This window comes from Drosophila innubila (assembly GCF_004354385.1).
Source record: "Drosophila innubila isolate TH190305 chromosome 2R unlocalized genomic scaffold, UK_Dinn_1.0 1_C_2R, whole genome shotgun sequence".
Taxonomy (NCBI): Eukaryota; Metazoa; Arthropoda; class Insecta; order Diptera; family Drosophilidae; genus Drosophila; species Drosophila innubila.
Window position 1 is genome coordinate 12,174,479 of NW_022995374.1, and position 18,775 is coordinate 12,193,253.

An 18,775-nucleotide genomic window follows, 5' to 3' on the forward strand; every position below is an offset into this window, starting at 1 on the left:
GTTCAATTGTATCCTGTGTTGCCCCATAAACTTTAATATACAGAGTTTAACCAGTTTTTTTTTTACAGGAAATTCGCCGATTAGTTGCGATCAACCCCTGATTGAAAATAATTTGTCTTATGCAAAGCATTTTATTGTTCGTTTATACATGGAATTTATGTATATATTTATGTATGTACTTGTATATATATAAAATATCTATATGTATTTTTATGTATATATATTTTGGTGTATAATTATAAACGTAAAAACATTAATTACAAATTACAGATTACAAATTACACAAAGCTTAAATATTTCTCTCTCACATTTTGTATAAACTTGAAAACTCATATCTGTTATTAAATTCTAAATGACTACCAGTTGGCTGAGGTGGTAAGTCCTCAAATGTGTAAGCTAGAAGAGCTCCGTCGTTATCATGTACTGTGTAGTTGAGATCATTGTGTGCTCCAATTATATTGCCGCTATAGTCCTGGGTGGAATATGATGATGTACATGGGTTTCCAGCAATACCATCTGGCTCAACCAAACTGTTGCTTATACTGCTGCTACAGAATCCGATGTGAGGCGAATGTGTTGAGGTTAGAATGCTGCAGTCGCTGTCTTCGGTCGCCGATGGAATTGGATTGAATGCATCATCATTTTGGAATGTATGACCGCCATACGAAAGCGCACTATTATGTATTTCAATATTCATTGTTACTGTTTGCGGTTGCACCGCATACGTTTGCTGATGTTGATGTGATGCACTTTCTGAACCACAATCTTCGGCATAACACTCGTGGGTATCTGGCACATAGGGGGTGGAAGATAAATGATGGCTCGCCGAATGCAAATTCGCATCACAATTAACAATGTTCTCCTCTGAATCAAATACGGGTTCACTTATGGTTTGGCAATCATCAAATGTCGTTTGACTTTTGATAGCATTTAAGAGATGATGATGATGGCTAACACTTCCAGTTCCACCTCCACCTCCAGCTCCACCTCCTCCTCGGCTATTTGGCAGCGACAGTGATGAATTCACCTCAAGCAATGAGTCTTCATTATTTTTCGGTGATGAATCAAAAAGTGGAAGATATTTGAATACCACATCTGATAAATTATCTTGGGAATTCATTGCATTAATCTCAGATACATTTTCCGTTTCCGTTTTAACTGCTGCATTTGAATCTGTACTCAATTCACTAATGTTGTTAGACGTTGGTATAAATTCCGATTGATTTGGGTAACTTAAATAATTATTATCCATATCCATTTCCATTTCTAATGGAAGTATAATATCGACAGTAGTATCTGAGGGTGTCTTTACATTGTATTTTTGTTGTTGTGGTTGTTGTTTTATGGTTGGATTATCACCTGAATCGTTTCTCGACCTTTTCGATATCGTACCAGATTGACAAGTTGAGGTAGATCTTTTGTTTTTCCGACCGGCAGTGCATGTTCCATTATTTATTGGCATTGCGACAGAGGTCGATGTATTGTGTGAGTCATTATTCTTAATATCGTTGTTGTTATCTAAATCTTGATTTTTGTTGCTGTTCAATGCAACAGATAATCGCGATTGTTTTTTTTGTGGCCTATATTTATAATTTGGATATTCTATCATATGAAGTTTTCGAAGCTTCTCCGCTTCCATAATATATGGCTGCTTATCATCCTTGTCCAAAAGCTGCCATCGTCTTCCCAATTCCTTAGATATTTCCGCATTATGCAAGTCTGGCGTTCTCTCGCAGATCTTTCGTCGCTCCATTTGACTCCAGACCATGAATGCATTCATTGGTCTTTTTATATGGCCAGGAGAGTGTTTTTTTGTCTGCAAAATATGGAAAAAAGTCCAAATTAGCAAGTAGCAATTACAATTAGCAATGCATCAATCAATTTCTTAATTCTACAAAAACTTCAACAATTCAATTATATTGGATGAATTACATACAAGGTCATTAAACGAATAATTGTGCATGAATCAGACATCTGTCTGGGTGTATAAACGAGGAAACTAAGTGTGGTTTCCGGACGGACTATAATTCATATAAGATAATCACATAAACAACCAAAGTAAATAAAAATAATATAAAAAAAAAATAAACTTAAATGCCCAAAATTGATCAAAATGCGACCACTGTATTATAGTAACACAAGAGCTTGGAACTACCAATGAGCCAGGAACAAGTTCGCAGCATATGTGTATATGTATATGTATATGTATATGTATATGTATATGTATATGTATATGTATATGTATATGTATATGTATATGTATATGTATATGTATATGTATATGTATATGTATATGCATATGTATATGTATATGTATATGTATATGCATATGCATATGCATATGTATATATATGTATATGTATATGTGTATGTATATGTATTATGCATATGCATATGTACATGTATATGTATATGCATATGTATATGTATATGCATATGTATATGCATATGTATTATGCATATATATGTATATGTATATGTATATGTATATATATGTATATGTATATGTATATGTATATGTATATGTTAATAGCATAGTTATGTTGTGTGCATAGACATATATGTACATAGATACATACACCTATGTACTTATGCGATGTCCTTTGGCCAAAATGTATTGATGTGAATAACCGCTTTATTTACACAAAAGAGAGACAGTAAAAACACTATTAATAGCGTTAACTTCGACCTTGCGGCAGTTCGTGAACCTCGAGTTCAACCAACCAATACACTCGTAGCCTGCAGCAGCAACGACCGAGCCAGAGCAAGACAGCAACAACGACAGCAACATCAGCAATGTGTTAGCCGAAACGGATGGGATGATGTCGAATGAAGATGATGATGATGATGAGGTGGGGACCAGACGAATGCTACAACGGTCATTGCCATTGATTTCGCCCTTGCTGAAATTGTAGCTCTGCAATGTTTCAATGTCGCATGACATTTTGAATGTCTAATATGAGTAAGATCTATCCTACCACAAAGTACTCAAAGTTGCAGAGTTTCGTAGATGAAGTTATGAATCATATACAGTAAGTCACGTAATTATTTTGACGAAGAATTAATATTCATATTAGTGTTTAATTTTTAAAATAGTTAAACCCAAACCATTAATATTTTATTTTTGCAAATTTTAAAATGTGTATTATTTTCTTTGTCAATCAAATTACTTAATATATACTTTATACGTCAATCGTGACTTTCGGATAAGGGAATACCGAATATTCTATTTTAAACATATCTTTTAGATACAATGCTATTCGATTAACTCTAAGTTCTATATTCTATTCCATATTCTTGACCATAACCATTAGCAGACTTTACGTTTAGTCTACTGTTTAGACTCTAAGCTTTAGAGACTAGACGAGGGAAAAGGGAGGCATATCAAGTTTATTTCACCACTCGATTGACGAACAAGTTCACTATCTGAGGTGTATGAACTCATGAATATAAAAAGTAAGTACATATCTAGGTATGTAGTTGTAGCAAGTTCATAAACAAAATTTAAATCTAATCTGCGAAAAGTATCTTATCAAGTCGACGTTTCGTTGACCTTTTCTATCGATTGACGATGAAATTACGATATCATATAAATGTATATATATACAATTTTATTTATTGAAAATAAACAGCTTTAAGATGCAAAATTAGAAATAAGAAACTGAGGAAAGTTTTTTTTTATTTCTTTTAACACAATTGTTAGAATATGTCTAGTTAAGTTCTCGGTTAAATAATTGAAAGATAGTTTTACTTTTTCTGGTATGCATACAAATTAATGTCAAATTCAAAACTATTTCTCAGTTTAAAGCTTAACTAGAATATATGAAAAAAATCCGACTTAATGTATATATAGTGTGAATGTGTAGGATACTACTTACTTGAGTTGCATCAGAATATGGAGTACTGGAGTTAACAGGAACGCGTGCTGAACCGAAAACCAAATTCAGATTATCGTCCCCGATTTCCGTTGGAGATCTTTTGTTGTTGCTGTTGTCATCGTTATCCATTGTAGAGATGATGTAGATTGATGTAGATGTATTTTATTATATATATGTATCCAGCAACAGGCACCGAACTTCTTATGACAGTTATTTATATGTGTGTATATATAGATTTATCTTTTTTTAGTTGTAAATAATTGTTGTTGGTAACGGCGTTAGTTGTTGTGCTTTAGTTGCTTCAACTACCGCTGAGGTATGGCAGGATGTGTGGGCTCGTGTCTATGCTCGATATTTAATATTGTTTTTAATATTTAAGAGCAGTATTAATAGCTGTTTGTTCCTGAGTTGACTGCACAATAACATTGTTGTTTCATATATTTATTTATTTTTGTTGTATTCATCAATGCTCATATGTATGTGTTGGTGTGTTTGTATTTATTTATGCATCCTATATACATACAGTTAGTCGGGTAATTATCATGACAAAATAAATAATCAAAGTTTTTTATTTATAAAAATGGTTAAGCCAAATGATTCTCATATTTATTAATTTTACACACTTGTTGTTAAGCCACTTAAATATTGACAAAACAATTACTTGACTAACTGTATATAGGCACAAATAAGTAGACTTTAGTATATAAATAAATTTAAGAATGTTTTAACTGACTTTATTGTATTATTTAAACAATATATGCACATATTTTTTGCATACACGTACGTATTTATAAATAAACATATGTACGGAAATAAAAAGCAAAAGTCTATGATGGATGAAATGCGTACATTGCAATTGCACATGCACAAATACATATACATATATATATATATATATATATATATATATATATATATATATATATATATATATATATATATATATATATATATATATATACACATGTCGTGCATATGTACATATATATGTAAGTGTATAAAATGTATATGGAAGTATTTGATCGTGCTTACAATGAATTCATGTACGAATGTATGTATGTGTGTGAATGTAGATCCGGACATTAATGTATGCATGTATGTATTTATACATTGGTAGATATTATACATATGTAACTACACATACAAATGAACATACATATGCATATTGACTCAAGGTGAAACTGGTTCCTTGTTTTGTATTTGCAATGTTCAAAGACTCACGTTCGAGTTTCGTCTGTGGTAATGAGTTTATTTTATTTTATTTATACATGTACATACAATACATACATATGAACATTTTGTATACAGATACTCTTACACACTCATAATGGCACACACAGATATGCACATACACAGACACATATATACTTGCATGCACATGCACACTCACACACACACTTGCTTTGCTTGTTATAATGCGTTTCTTGTAGATATATTTTTGCTTTTGAACAATGACGATTTTCGCTCTCGGAATTATTCTCAAGATTCACATGCACTGTGTATTCATTCATACATACACATGTATTAATAAGAGTTTATATATATTTGTATGCATTTGTATTTGTATGTATATTTATATTGTTTGTATGTGAGTCTACGTTTTAATATATTGTATATTTTGTATGTATGTAAGCACAGACGTAAGTATGTATGTATGCACTAACACTCACAAAGTACAATGACCAACATGCGTGATATATTTTATTTAACAGTTTTTAAAGTTTAATCACATTAAAGTGCATATAAATATACACATATGAGTGTATGTATCTACATATATATTTAGATACATAGATACAATTGTATGTATGTATGTATTTAGTTAAACACTTGTTGCTAATTTTCGCTTGATTTAATTTTGCTATTTGTTGGTGATTTGGTTTTAGTTTGGATTGATAACATTTGTCGTATTATTTTTTGGTTTCTCGCTCTTACTATTTAACGTTTTACGAATTTAACGATAAAGCGGAATCACATAGTGCGACCGACTGCTCCGCTCTAAAGACGGAGCATTCTTGTTCAATCCAATCTAAGCGCCAACAGAAGCCAGCAGAAAACAAATCGCAAAGCGACAGCGACTGCGACGAACACGAAGACGAAGCGCGAGACGAGGCGAGGCGATTGGAATACGAGGTGAATGCGACGAGTAACTACGTACATACATACATACAAATGTACTTATATCTGTATGCACGTATGTATGTATGTATGTATGTACGTATGATAGGTCCAAAAATACGTAAATAAACATGTACGTACGTACGAATACGAAACTACGCAAAAGATGATAGCTTGTATACATATACACATATTCATACAAATGTATGAATATACATTCTCGTATGAATTTGTATACTTGATATATGTCCGATTGTTTTTATTTTATTTGTTTGTATATTAACACTCACACACACATACATATACATATTTGTGTATATATTTATGTGTGTGCCTTTTTTAATATTTTCTTAGAGTTGTCGTTTCTGAATTGTATTAACCGTTGAAGTCGTCGCCGATCGCTTACAGCTGTTCAAGTGAACTGCTTTGCAAAGTTTATGACTTGAATCCCCGCCGTACGTCTCACATATGTACACATGTACACACATACATGCTTACATACATACACATTTATGCATTTCTTGCGCTTGCATATTTGAAATGGAGAGCGAGAGACCAGACACACACACACAGAAAAAGAGAGAGAGAGAGAGAGAGTTTGTAAGTAAATGCGACGTCTCTCAGCTAACCTCACCAGTATCGCAACGCGGTGAAATTGTGGCCCAAACTGTTTAGACTTTTTTAATTATTAAGTATTATGAAAAGAATATTAAGAAAAAAAATATAATTTCAAAAACTAAAAAATAACCAACTCTTTACAAACTGTTACAAAATGTTACACATACCGATATTAAATGGCCTCGTAGCCCGCACTGCGGACCTGACTTTTACTGATATCAACAGTTTGAGTGGCTGTTCCAGCTGGTTGTGCTGTGTGAGTAACAAGCAGAGCACGATTGTGTTTATGTATGTATGCACATACAACCATATGTCCAGATTGTGTGTGTGCGTGTATATACGTTTATATAAAAATACACACATATAGATGTATGTTTGTTTGTGTATAAACATTGGGTAAACGCGGATGAATCAGCTGTTCAGTGTGTATTAATCATATGGTTGGCTGACATGCCTTCGGTTGGATGTGTGTGTGCACATGTACATATGTATGGATATGTAGATACAAATGTATGTACATACATACATATAAACTTATGTTTCTCCTTGCTGGCTTTACTTCACGGCAACTTTTAAACTGTATGCGTTTTCATTTTCACTATACGTAGATGCATTTATATGTATGTGCATATATATATTTTAGTACATAAATATATAAATATAAATTTCATGTACAATTGTTTGTATAGACTGATGTATGAATCTTGTAGTATGTATGTAAATATGTATGTGTGACTGCATGCACACACATATATTTATATTTATGCATATATTATGTGTATCCACATACATATGTAGTAAATTTGAATATTGTTTAGGAAAATTACATACAGAGTTAGTTGCAAAGTTTCATTGTACGGACATGTAAATGTGTATGTGTGCAAATTAATTATGTATGTATGCATATTTAAAATCATACTTACATCCCTTCAAGTTCTATGCAGTGTCAATTGGCAAACTTTACAAATAAAAAAGTTGAAATCGTGGTAAATGTAGTTAGAGCGCGCACAACTGTGGATTATTTGTTATCAGTACCTATTAGTATTAACTGATTTTTATATCTAACAATAGATCGCAAGTAATGTGAAAAGTCATCGACATTTTTTCGATTTGTGACGAAATTACATAACTTTGATTATTGCATTAATTTCAATAAATTTACTAATATATATTTGTTTCCTCCTCACACCACATGTTAGATATTGTTTTTGGGCAGAAGTATTTGCTAGCATGTCATAAAGTTGATTATAAAAATAATCATTTGAATTGATCGCATAACACATACAAATGGTCATATCGCATCCCTGGATTTGTCTTCCGCCTGTTACCAAGATTATAAGACTGTAAAGCCTTATCAAGGTTACTTGATTTCAGTTAAACTGACTTAAGCTGTCGTATATACTTGGTATGTGTTGACCTGTTGCTGAGACAACAGCTGATTCTGCTGTTGTAGGTGATTTTATTGTTGCACCCACTGCTTTTTCAGTGGTTTATTACATCTGCTGCTGTTATTGCTAAAAACAATAAACGAACACTTTTAAATCTCAAAGATATTGGAATTTGCTGAATAAAAATATCGGTCTGGAGTCTGCATTTTGTTATCACGTCACAAAACAAAGTCGTGTTTGAAAACTGTTATCGATTACTGTAGAACCAATAGTATACACTTTATCGATAAGGAAATTGAAAGTCTCTCACCTCTAAGAAAAATACAACATATTGAACGAAACGTCTAAATATTTATTAACAAATTATACTTAAAGCTTTAAAGAATAAAATAAAAATTCTGAGAATTTAATCAATTAAAGAAATGGCACTTTTGCTGTTCACATTTTATTCATATATACTACTCTGGAATGCTATTACTTCATTTGGTTTAGTGGATCCAAAGCTGAACAACTATCAAAGGAATGAAATCTATAATAATAATGATGACGTTGAGGACCGTACTGGGTCATTTCCATTCTTAATGCCCTTCGTCTCGCCAAAAACAGTAAGATGAATTACCATTTTGCTTGAAAATAAATGTGTATGTACACGGGTCAATACATTTAAATGTATGTATGCATGTACCCAAACATGTGTGTGTATTCATTGAGAACGCGGAAAAATCGCAGTTTGATAAGGCTCACACTTTTTTAGCATGAATATAATATAATCACAGATATTTCCCGAACACACAGGGGGAATAACCACAGAAATTGCTACAGAATTAAAACAGATAATATTTTTTTAAAATAAAGTACGCATACATATGTAACAATTGTATGTACGTATGCAAGTTGCAAATTATAGTGTACATTTTGACTTGTATTTAACTCATTTCTTTTGCAACTTAAATTGAAATTTAATCATTGAAATATTTGTGCACATACAGGAGTTCTCAGCACGAGTTCAACAGCAGAACTGTATATAAAAAACCATTCACTGAAAACTGATAACGGAAAAATTGAAAATTTATTGCAGCCCTGGTTATTTCACCTTTTTTTTTGTTCAGAGAATTATTATTGTAAGCTGTTTTATTGTTTCCTATTGTTCTCTAAAGATATTGTGGAAGTACAAAATTGTGACAGCGGGTTCGCTTATATTATGTATATCCGTGTACTATATCATATAATAATGTAATTTTAACAATATTTATGTTGTTTTCTATTTACAGCCAGATTTATATTTGTGCACTCCTATCAAAGTCGATCCAACGACATCGTATTACATAGGTACGTGTAATAGGTCCTGAATTATTGCACAGTATTTAAAATAATCTTATTTCAAAGTCGGCTACAAACCAAATGCAACCATGAATACCGCTCATCATATGTTGCTTTATGGATGCGGTGAGCCGGGAACAACAAAAGAAACTTGGTAAGATTTAATTTGAAAACTTGATATTAAGATACTTCTAGAATTTAGATTTTTTTAAATTTATTCTAATTTTTTATATTTTTTTCTTTTTATATTGCTAGGAACTGTGGAGAAATGTCAAAATCAGAACCAGGGGAAGAAACCGGAAGTCCATGTGGTCCCCATTCGCATTCGCAAGTAAGTTATATTGGCGACAATCACTTTCGAATGATCAAACACTATAATTATTTTGTATTTCTTTTATCTCATTTCTGTTCAGATTTTATATGCTTGGGCCAGAGACGCACCAAGATTGGATTTACCTGAGGGCGTTGGTTTTAAAGTAGGCAAGGATTCCCAGACTAAATATTTGGTTTTGCAGGTTCATTATGCTCATGTTGATAAATTTCGGGGTACGAATCTTCTAATTAAGTGACAAAATTTTTAATAATAATTGTTTATGGTCTTTAGGTGGAGCTACAGATGATTCTGGTATATTTTTACAGTATACTGAAAAGCCGTAAGTACAAAGATAGCTTTACGACTGTATATGAGATCCTATGATGACGTTTGCTTATTTAAAGATTAAAGAAATTGGCTGGTACCTTACTTTTGGGTACCGATGGAACCATTCCTGCAATGAGGACGGAACATATGGAAGCCGCTTGCGAAATAACCGAAAATAAAACGATTCATCCCTTTGCTTATCGTACCCATACTCATGCATTAGGAAAAGTTGTTTCCGGATATAGGGTACGGTCAAATGCTCAGGGAGTTCAAGAATGGACGCTTCTTGGAAAGAGAGATCCCCTTACACCACAAATGTTTTATAATGTTGAAGACACGTCGCCTATAATAACCGGTGATTATGTCGCAGCGAGGTGTACGATGAAAAGCACTCGTCATCGTGCCACTGGGATCGGGTAAGCTGCGTTTGCTATAGTACTTTTCTTTATTTAGTATATTGTTTCTCCTATCCAATTTTAAAACAAATTATTATTTTTATTTTTAGACCAACAAGTGAGGACGAAATGTGCAATTTTTACCTGATGTACTACGTAGATGAGGGAGAACCCCTGGATATGAAATATTGTTTTAGCCAGGGAGCTCCTAACTACTATTGGGATAATCCTGATACCGGACTACATAACATTCCACATATCGAAGCTAGTACTTTGTAAATCAACAAACTGAAATCTCAAATCTCGAAACTATCAATTCAAAGCTGTAAAAAGTGAAACGAATGTATACTGATTTATCTGGGTTATTTATACCGTAAATTTATATATACTACCGATTTATTGTTGAACGTCATAATGTATGAAATTATGTAAAACTATGTTTAATTTCGACATTGCCAATTATTTATTTATGTATATACCAACATATAAATTAAAATATACAAATATGTGTAGCTGAAAATCATTTTTAATTTTGTTTCAACTCATGTGGACTTACGAAAATAAATCTGTGTGTATTGTGTAGTGCAAGAACAAGTATCCTTGAATTATATATTTTTTGCAATCTCGATATTTATTGAAAGTAGAAAAATAAAACAAATATCCTAGGAGGACAAGTTTGGTTCACATGGTATCGCTAGGTGGAGCCAGCACAATCAGTTATCGACTACCATTGGATTGGAATAACAGAGACTTCACTAAACAAAAGCAACTTTATTTTTTATCGTTCAGTAATATGTATATATAGTTGATGCTTTACAATAATAATTACTAACAAATTTGACCGTTATACTTGTGTGTGTGTTGTAATTGGTGTAAATCCGTAGAAATATATGTATATTTCTTCTAAAATAATGTATTTGTGTTTTTGTAATCGCGATCCCAGTAGCATCCACTGTATAGCCAAGCATCACACTTTGTGTAAGGGTTGTATGCTTTTTTGAACCATCTGAAAGAACATTTTATTAATTTATTCTATGCAGTTTTGTTGCAAGTTGGAAAATATAATTACCTGGGACAAAAATCCCCTACATCAGCGGTCTTTATGTTTTTTCTCGAGTCTCTCTGCTTTTCTTCAAGCCTTGTTTTTTCCTTTGATGCTCCATCCAGATCGCCGTTCTCTAAACATAATATATCAGGACGCAAACGTGCATCGGTGGGGCAAAGGGTGTCTGGTGGTTTCATATTATTATCCATTACATTCAATTGCATGGCGAAGTTAGTAAAATTGTAATACTGAAAGACAACGAAAAATTAATTGCTTAAATTATTTAATCGTACCTCAATCAGTTTTAGTTTTCGCTATCGATTCCTTAAGTTTGGATCCCATTACTAATCAGTCGATTAGTTCGCTCAATTTCCATTTTATTCCTATTATTTCAGTTTGCCTAAGCTCATTTTTGGCCATTACATTTGTATTTTTTCTTTATAATTACCTCGCTACTATTATCAGGTCTGGGGTTACTACTCCACAATAATGTGGAGTCCGGTATGTCCAAGGAGAAGGAAGATTCACTTCTCGGAAAATCGCCGTCTATTTCAGCAGGTGGGAAATTCTCATTCTGTAATAAATTGATAATAACTTAAATGTAGGATATATTTTCTTCTTTTTACTTACATCCTGAATAGACAAACTACGAAAAGAGTTTAGTTTAAAACTGTTCAATTTGGAAAACATTTTTTTCGGAGTCGCATTAGGTGAAGCTGAAGAATCTTTTTCCTCCTTAATTTTCAATTCATGTTTACGATTTTCTTCATAATTTTCATATGGGCAAGACTTTAAGAACTTGGTCCATTTACCATATAGAAAGAATAACTTTTTCTGGCTGCAATCAAATAAAGAAAATTTTGAAGAAAATTTATGTTGAAAAATTTAAGTTATTAAATATGAACTATTACTTTTCATCCTTTACAAATCCTTCAACTCTGTGGACATCCTTATCTGTTGACGCTGTTTTAAATATTAACTTGGCAACATATCCATTTGAATGATTGGTAATTTCCATTGTCCCATATTGCTCTATCCAAAGCTTTCCAACAATTATGTTGTGCACACAACAATTGACATTGCTCCATGTGTAAGTTTCATTCCATCTATCGAGTAAATAAATCGAAAACGCAACATACCAGATTAATCATCCATTGTCAAAAGCTCTTAAAGTACGCACTTCGGAAATTCAACAGTAACAATTCCGTTTGGATGTACTTCAACATTTTTTCCGCAGAATTTAATCTTTGGATTAATCGAACCATGAAACTTGAAATCGGCTGATTCTGCGTGAAAGGCAGAGACGGGAGGATGATGAGAGACTTGCTCACAAACAATTCGATAATCGTCCATTTGTAGCTCATATGTTTCTCCAAGCAGAGGATTAAATGGTTTTCCCAGTCGATCAAAATTTGCGGCCAGAGCAGAAACGGCAAATGCTGAAAAATTATAAATATTTTGGTAAGTATTTTGAGATTTTTGATACATACATTATTTAAAGCTGTTCGAGTATATAAAGAAAGCATGAGCACAAAAACAACTGAATATTGTCTACAAAAGGGAAAGAGACGAACCAATTTTATCGTTCATCATTGAGAATGGTGTAAATGCTTACTGTCAAGTTTCTAGGGATCTGAAAGTCATCGATTTGTTGCTCTCTCAACTTGACTAAGTCTGGATAAACTGGACCTCAGCTTTAAGAAATCCTTTACAATCATAAAATCTAAAAACAATAATATTAAATAAATGGTAGAATAAATAAAAATAGAAAAGCAATCGAATTAAACTAAATAACATTTAATAACAGATTGATAAAACACGATAACAAAAAAAAAAATAAATAATAATTAAGTAATGGAAATTTGAACTCAGAGGTGGGACATTTAGTTTCGGTTTCGGTACGTTCCGAAACAACTGTTTCGGTAAAAGGCTGTGCTTCAGTTTTCTTCTTTCGGTATCGGTATCAGTACCGGTGTGTAACGGTACACCAAATCAATTTTGAAACATTTTAAAATGATGAGTTGTCGTTTTATAATAATTATGACATCGAAGTAAATATCTAGATCCAGAGGAATACATTAATTTTCAACGAATTTAATGAAATTTAAATTTAGAATAAATTTAGATGCCAAACCATGATCAAAATGACATTCCGCTTGAAAATCGGTAAAATTTTGCCAAAGTTATGACAGTTCGAAGTTGCTCAAGCCTCTGATCTAGCGACTTTACAAGTCAAAATATTACTTAATTTTGACACGATTTTTTACAAGAAAATGAAAGGCCTCAGAATACTATACTAATTACGATATAAGGAGTTGATTAAAAGTGAAAACTTGAGATTTAAAATTTTGAATTTTCGAAATTTCAAAGGGGGGACCCTTAGCATCAAAATCGAATCTTGGTCGAAAATAATTAAATTTTCTAAATGAACAAAAATTTAATACAGAATGTATTTAGAGGCCAAATCATGATCAAAATGACATTCCGCTTGAAAATCGGTTCAGTTTTGATCAAGTTATGACAGTTTGAAGTTGGTCAGACTGCGGATTTAACCACTTTACAAGTCAAAATTTTTGTTAAATTTCACATGATTTTTTACAAAAAAATGAAAGGTCTCAGAATCAAGTTTGAAGTGTTGTTTTATACTAATTACGATATAAGGAGTTGATTAAAAGTGAAAACTTGAGATTTAAAATTTTGAATTTTCGAAATTTCAAAGGGGGGACCCTTAGCATCAAAATCGAATCTTGGTCGAAAATAATTAAATTTTCTAAATGAACAAAAATTTAATACAGAATGTATTTAGAGGCCAAATCATGATCAAAATGACATTCCGCTTGAAAATCGGTTCAGTTTTGATCAAGTTATGACAGTTTGAAGTTGGTCAAGCCTCTGATCTAGAACTTGACAAGTCAAAATATTTTTTAAATTTGACATGATTTTTTACAAGAAAATGAAAGGCCTATGAATTAAGTTTAAAGTGTCGTTTAATACTAATTATGATATAAGAAGTTGATTAAATGTAAAAGCTTGAGATTTTAATTTTTGAATTTTAAAAATTCCAAAGGGGGGACCCTTACCATCAACTTAGATTCTAAGTCTTAGAACCATGGCTATGATGGTCGAAAAATAGTAAATTTTCTAAATGGAAAAAAATTAAATGCAGTATGAATTAAGAGACCGAATCATGATCAAAATGGCGTTCCGATTGAAAATCGGGTCAGTATTCTTCAAGCTATGACAGTTGGAAGTTTGTCAACTATTTGACTTAGCAACTTTACCACAACCGTACCGGTACAAGCGTTTTCGGTTTCAGTTTTGATACTAAAAATGAAACGGTTAGTTTTGGTTAACGTCTCCGATACCGGTAAGTGCTTAAGAATTTCGAGATTTTACAAACTACATCTTATAATTTTAAAAATAAGTGTTGGGATAATTTGTGTTTTACGTGCCTGCAACATATTTCATGCGGTCCGCAGGATTCTCTTCTTTTGACGCCTGACTTAAGATGTGTGCATATTCCATATATTCGCATAGTCTTTGAAGGAAGCTTAAAGGTTCATTAAGTACAACTGGCATTGTAATTTTGCTGAGATCTTTTCCAATACAGTTCTTAAGAATAGACCAAACACTGATTTTCTTGCGAGATATCATCGCAGCTGGAAGTTCAGTACTTAAAAGGAAATATAATACATTATAAAGATTTAGATTTCAATTAAACATCTTATATAATATAGTTAATATGCATATTACTTACCGTATAATATGTTCACCTTCAGCCATGTTTCTTAATATGCAGTTTTACGGAAGTTTTGGCTATTAAGAAAGTTTACAGATGGGTAAGTAATTGTATTGACAAGGAAAAAAAACAGATTTTGGTTTCTTATGTTTAAAAATTCTAAAACTCAATGGATTTTATTTATTTCCTTTTTTCTAAGAAGCAACTTTATTTTTATTAGAAAAAAGGTTGTGGTCAAAACAATTTCTTGACTAACTTTAAAAAACAGTAATGCATCAGCACTCAAAACATTTACATCCTTGTGGAATACGGGAAACAGTTGAAAGTATGTGTTTGTAAATATGTAACAAATCAATAAAATTCGCGTCGCTACAATGGGTTGTCCATCTCACTGAAATACTTAAAACTACAAACACTTTGTGCTATTGCAATTTATTTCAGTTAATTACATATGCAGACAGAAGTTAACGCCAATAATATTTACTCAAACTTGCTAACTTTTGTTACATTATGATTATATATGTTTACATTTGATTTGCACAGTTATTAAACGTGTTTTACAGTTGCACCTACAGGAATTTGTTTTTAATTGCGGATATCTTTATCAAACGAATGTGATAAGAAAGCTTCGTGTGTGTATGCATATCGTTTGGAAACGATAATTTTAAGGTTATTCTTGGAGACGATAAAAATATCGATTAATGTGTCCTTTTGGCCTGTGTATCTATTGTCGAACAACGTGTAGTTGTCTAGTTTATACGGCAGATAAACTTGATTTTATGAGATTAAGTTTCAATTACAACACTTATATTTAACTGTTTATCGCTGCATGTAAATATATTCCTATATATTAATGTATATGGTAACCATCTGAAATTGTAATAGATTTCAAAACAAGGTATTTCAAAAATACATTTAACGAAGGGTTCAAAAAGCGTGTAATAATATGTAACAGACGTCCTGGTCAAACATTAGACAATGACATCAGTTGACCAGGCCAGCTGTACCAACTCAAATGTATTTTCCTATAAGTTAAATAACTTTTCCGTGGATCACATGGAGTCTCTGGCGACTGCGGATGAAAGTAATGGTTCGAGATCCAGAAAAAGTGAGATTCCGGATTTAATACGGCCAATAAGTCGTGCAAATGACGAGTTCAGAGAAGTGGAAATGGCCCACAAAGTACACAAAGATGTGCAGGAATTGGTATCTGCAATGCGGTTAGCAAATCAATATAGCGACAGCACACCACTTGGCAATGGGTGCAAATAATATTTTTGATGTGCTTAATGAAATAAGGTATATAAAATAAAAATTTATTATTTGTTAAATTAAGTCATACAAGTCTTAACTCTTTTACAGATAAGCTACTAACTGGTGAGTTGGGCCATGTTCTCCTTAAATCAGCGAAATAAGTACTAAGTGTCTTAGCCAACTTGTATGTCTTTATTGCCGGTCACTATGTAAAACAAATTTGGTCCTATAATCATATGTATTTAATTAAGTATATGCATATACATATATACTATGCATACATATATAAAATAATTACATCTGCATGCATGTACATATATTATATTTAAGTATCTCCCAGTTCATATGTGTTTATTATACCTATATAAATAAAATGTAGGTATAATTTTGTGCATGGCAAACGTTCAAATATACATACATACATAGGTTTGTTTTATATGCATTTTATGTACGTGTAGGCACCCATTTTGTATGTTCTCGTATGTACACATACGTATACTTATGTAAATTCGCAATGCATGTGCATTATTTTTAAATTGTGCATTTTTTTTCGTTAGTTTTTATTTAAATCTTTTTTTTGAGAAAAACTTTTGTTGTGATCAGCAAATATCGATCAGTACACTTTGTGCTCAGTCGTATAGTTCTTGAGATGCAGTTAAATTCATTTCAGTTTTGTGGCACTTTTTAAAATCATTGCAAGTGAACGGAAACCTATTTTAAATATACATATATCTATATATATAAAAATGAATTTTTTATAAATATATTAGATGATTGACGATTTTTAAAGCATGTGACAATTTCGTAGTTATGAGTATTACAAGTATAACCGGTACATAATGTTACGCAATGAATTCAGTGATTTATTGAAATACTTGTACATACATACGTACATACATGCATACTTGTGTGTTAACAATTTCTATAAATAATTTGCGACAAAACGACAATTCTTAACTTAATTTACCAGGTTTCGTGACAGCAATTGCCTCGCACATTTCAAAGTTGATTTTCAAGTCAAATTCGCGCGTTTATTTTAAATTATAATTAATCGGTTGAAATGATATATATGGTTTTTTGTTGGTTAGTGATGGAAATATTAATAAAATTAATGCAGTTTACATCGAATGCAAGCATAAAGTGAATTCAAAAGTGGCGTGTTAAATAAAAATAATTAAAATTAAAAAACAAGTTATTAGTATATAGACCCTATAAGATAAATTTTATTGCGGGGACTGATCTTTTCATTTCCGCTTTAAAATTATGATTTCAAAATGCAATAAATAAACATAACACACAAAATGTCAATCAGTTTTTAATACCCGACAATCGAAAGTTTACAAATTACAAAAATCACAAATATTTGCCCTGCGCAAATACTCAATTCGGGTTAGTGGGCTATCAGGTTATCAGGCTATCGATCCCAGAGACAATAAGAGCTCAAGATAGAATAGTTTTAGACGCCGCATATCAAGTTTATTTCAAATGTTGTTTGTGTACGCCGGACCAGCAAGCAAACTGAACAAACTAAATCGGTGTGACCGACCCGGCGCTCCCCGTCGGTAAACCGAGGGGGCTGCCCAACCGGTAAAAGTTTCCGATCTGTTTTGATTTGTTGCACTTAAACATTTTCGGATTTTTTTTTGTTTTATACAATTTTTTAAATTTTTTCATAATTTTTTTTTGGTTTTTTTGATATCATTTTTTTTTTAGAATTGAATTTTCTAACTTCTCTTCCCGAGGGCTGACGAACGTCGAACCTTTTTTAAACTGTTAACCTTAATTTTGTCTAATTTGTAAATTTTAATTATCGTCAAATTTCATAATTTTTATTGAGTTTTTGCGTCTTATAAAAATTGCAGAGCAGAGGAAGCAGCACCGCCATCTAGCGGTGCGAGGCTCTCAACTTGATTTTATATGTATTTATGCGATAGATGGAGATATTAAGCAATCGATGACACTATCGATATATTGCTGGCGTTGGGTTTCCCCAAACAATCATTTGTTTAAATAATTTTGTGTTGTCAATAAATAGCACTAAATATTTTATTATTATAACATTTAATTTAAAAAATTCGAATATAAAATAATTAATAATTCACACTCTGCGAAATATACTTATACTTAAAGTCGAGCATTGTGAACTACTTTCAAGTTTTCCTCTTCTTACTCGTGTTTTGCTTGAACATTTCCTTCACATATGACCTTTTTTTAAAAATTATTTGTTGAATTTCAGATGTCTTATAATATTATTTGACGTGTTACATAAACATATTCGATGGAGAGCCCAATAGAAATAGTAGATATAAGCCCAAACTCACTTTCTTTGAATGGAAAGGAAAGTGAAGATTTGGAGTTTAAAAAATGGTAAGTAATACCC

At 32.0% G+C, this 18,775-nt stretch overlaps 3 protein-coding genes across 9 annotated transcripts; 1 reads left to right on the top strand and 2 right to left on the bottom strand.

Moving 5' to 3' along the window:
- Window positions 1-205: 205 nt before the first annotated feature.
- On the bottom strand, window positions 206-6,454 carry LOC117783245 (putative transcription factor SOX-14). Of its 7 annotated transcripts, XM_034620540.1 has the most exons (4): window positions 5,814-5,955; window positions 3,879-4,389; window positions 1,077-1,816; window positions 206-1,046 (listed from the first exon to the last, which is right to left on the bottom strand). In XM_034620540.1, the coding sequence occupies exons 2-4, from the start codon at window positions 4,005-4,007 to the stop codon at window positions 305-307; spliced, it is 1,611 nt and encodes a 536-aa protein (XP_034476431.1). In that variant the 5' UTR covers window positions 4,008-4,389; window positions 5,814-5,955; the 3' UTR covers window positions 206-304. The 7 variants fall into 7 exon arrangements, with proteins under 7 accessions (XP_034476431.1, XP_034476429.1, XP_034476426.1 ...); XM_034620538.1 differs by lacking the exon at window positions 5,814-5,955 and adding an exon at window positions 6,377-6,454 and having other exon boundaries at window positions 206-1,816; window positions 3,879-4,220; XM_034620535.1 differs by lacking the exon at window positions 5,814-5,955 and adding an exon at window positions 6,377-6,448 and having other exon boundaries at window positions 206-1,816; window positions 3,879-4,290.
- A 1,823-nt stretch (window positions 6,455-8,277) lies between these two features.
- LOC117783248 (peptidylglycine alpha-hydroxylating monooxygenase) lies at window positions 8,278-10,945 on the top strand. Its single transcript, XM_034620543.1, has 8 exons — window positions 8,278-8,607; window positions 9,274-9,331; window positions 9,389-9,476; window positions 9,578-9,653; window positions 9,736-9,868; window positions 9,927-9,975; window positions 10,040-10,378; window positions 10,468-10,945. Exons 1-8 carry the CDS (start codon window positions 8,425-8,427, stop codon window positions 10,634-10,636), a joined length of 1,095 nt encoding a protein of 364 aa, XP_034476434.1. The 5' UTR covers window positions 8,278-8,424; the 3' UTR covers window positions 10,637-10,945.
- Window positions 10,946-11,258: 313 nt separating this feature from the next.
- Window positions 11,259-15,228, bottom strand: LOC117783247 (oxysterol-binding protein-related protein 2). The gene is made up of 8 exons (XM_034620541.1): window positions 15,160-15,228; window positions 14,855-15,075; window positions 12,583-12,841; window positions 12,314-12,508; window positions 12,033-12,240; window positions 11,851-11,976; window positions 11,427-11,650; window positions 11,259-11,363 (listed from the first exon to the last, which is right to left on the bottom strand). The coding sequence occupies exons 1-8, from the start codon at window positions 15,183-15,185 to the stop codon at window positions 11,261-11,263; spliced, it is 1,362 nt and encodes a 453-aa protein (XP_034476432.1). The 5' UTR covers window positions 15,186-15,228; the 3' UTR covers window positions 11,259-11,260.
- Window positions 15,229-18,775: the final 3,547 nt, after the last annotated feature.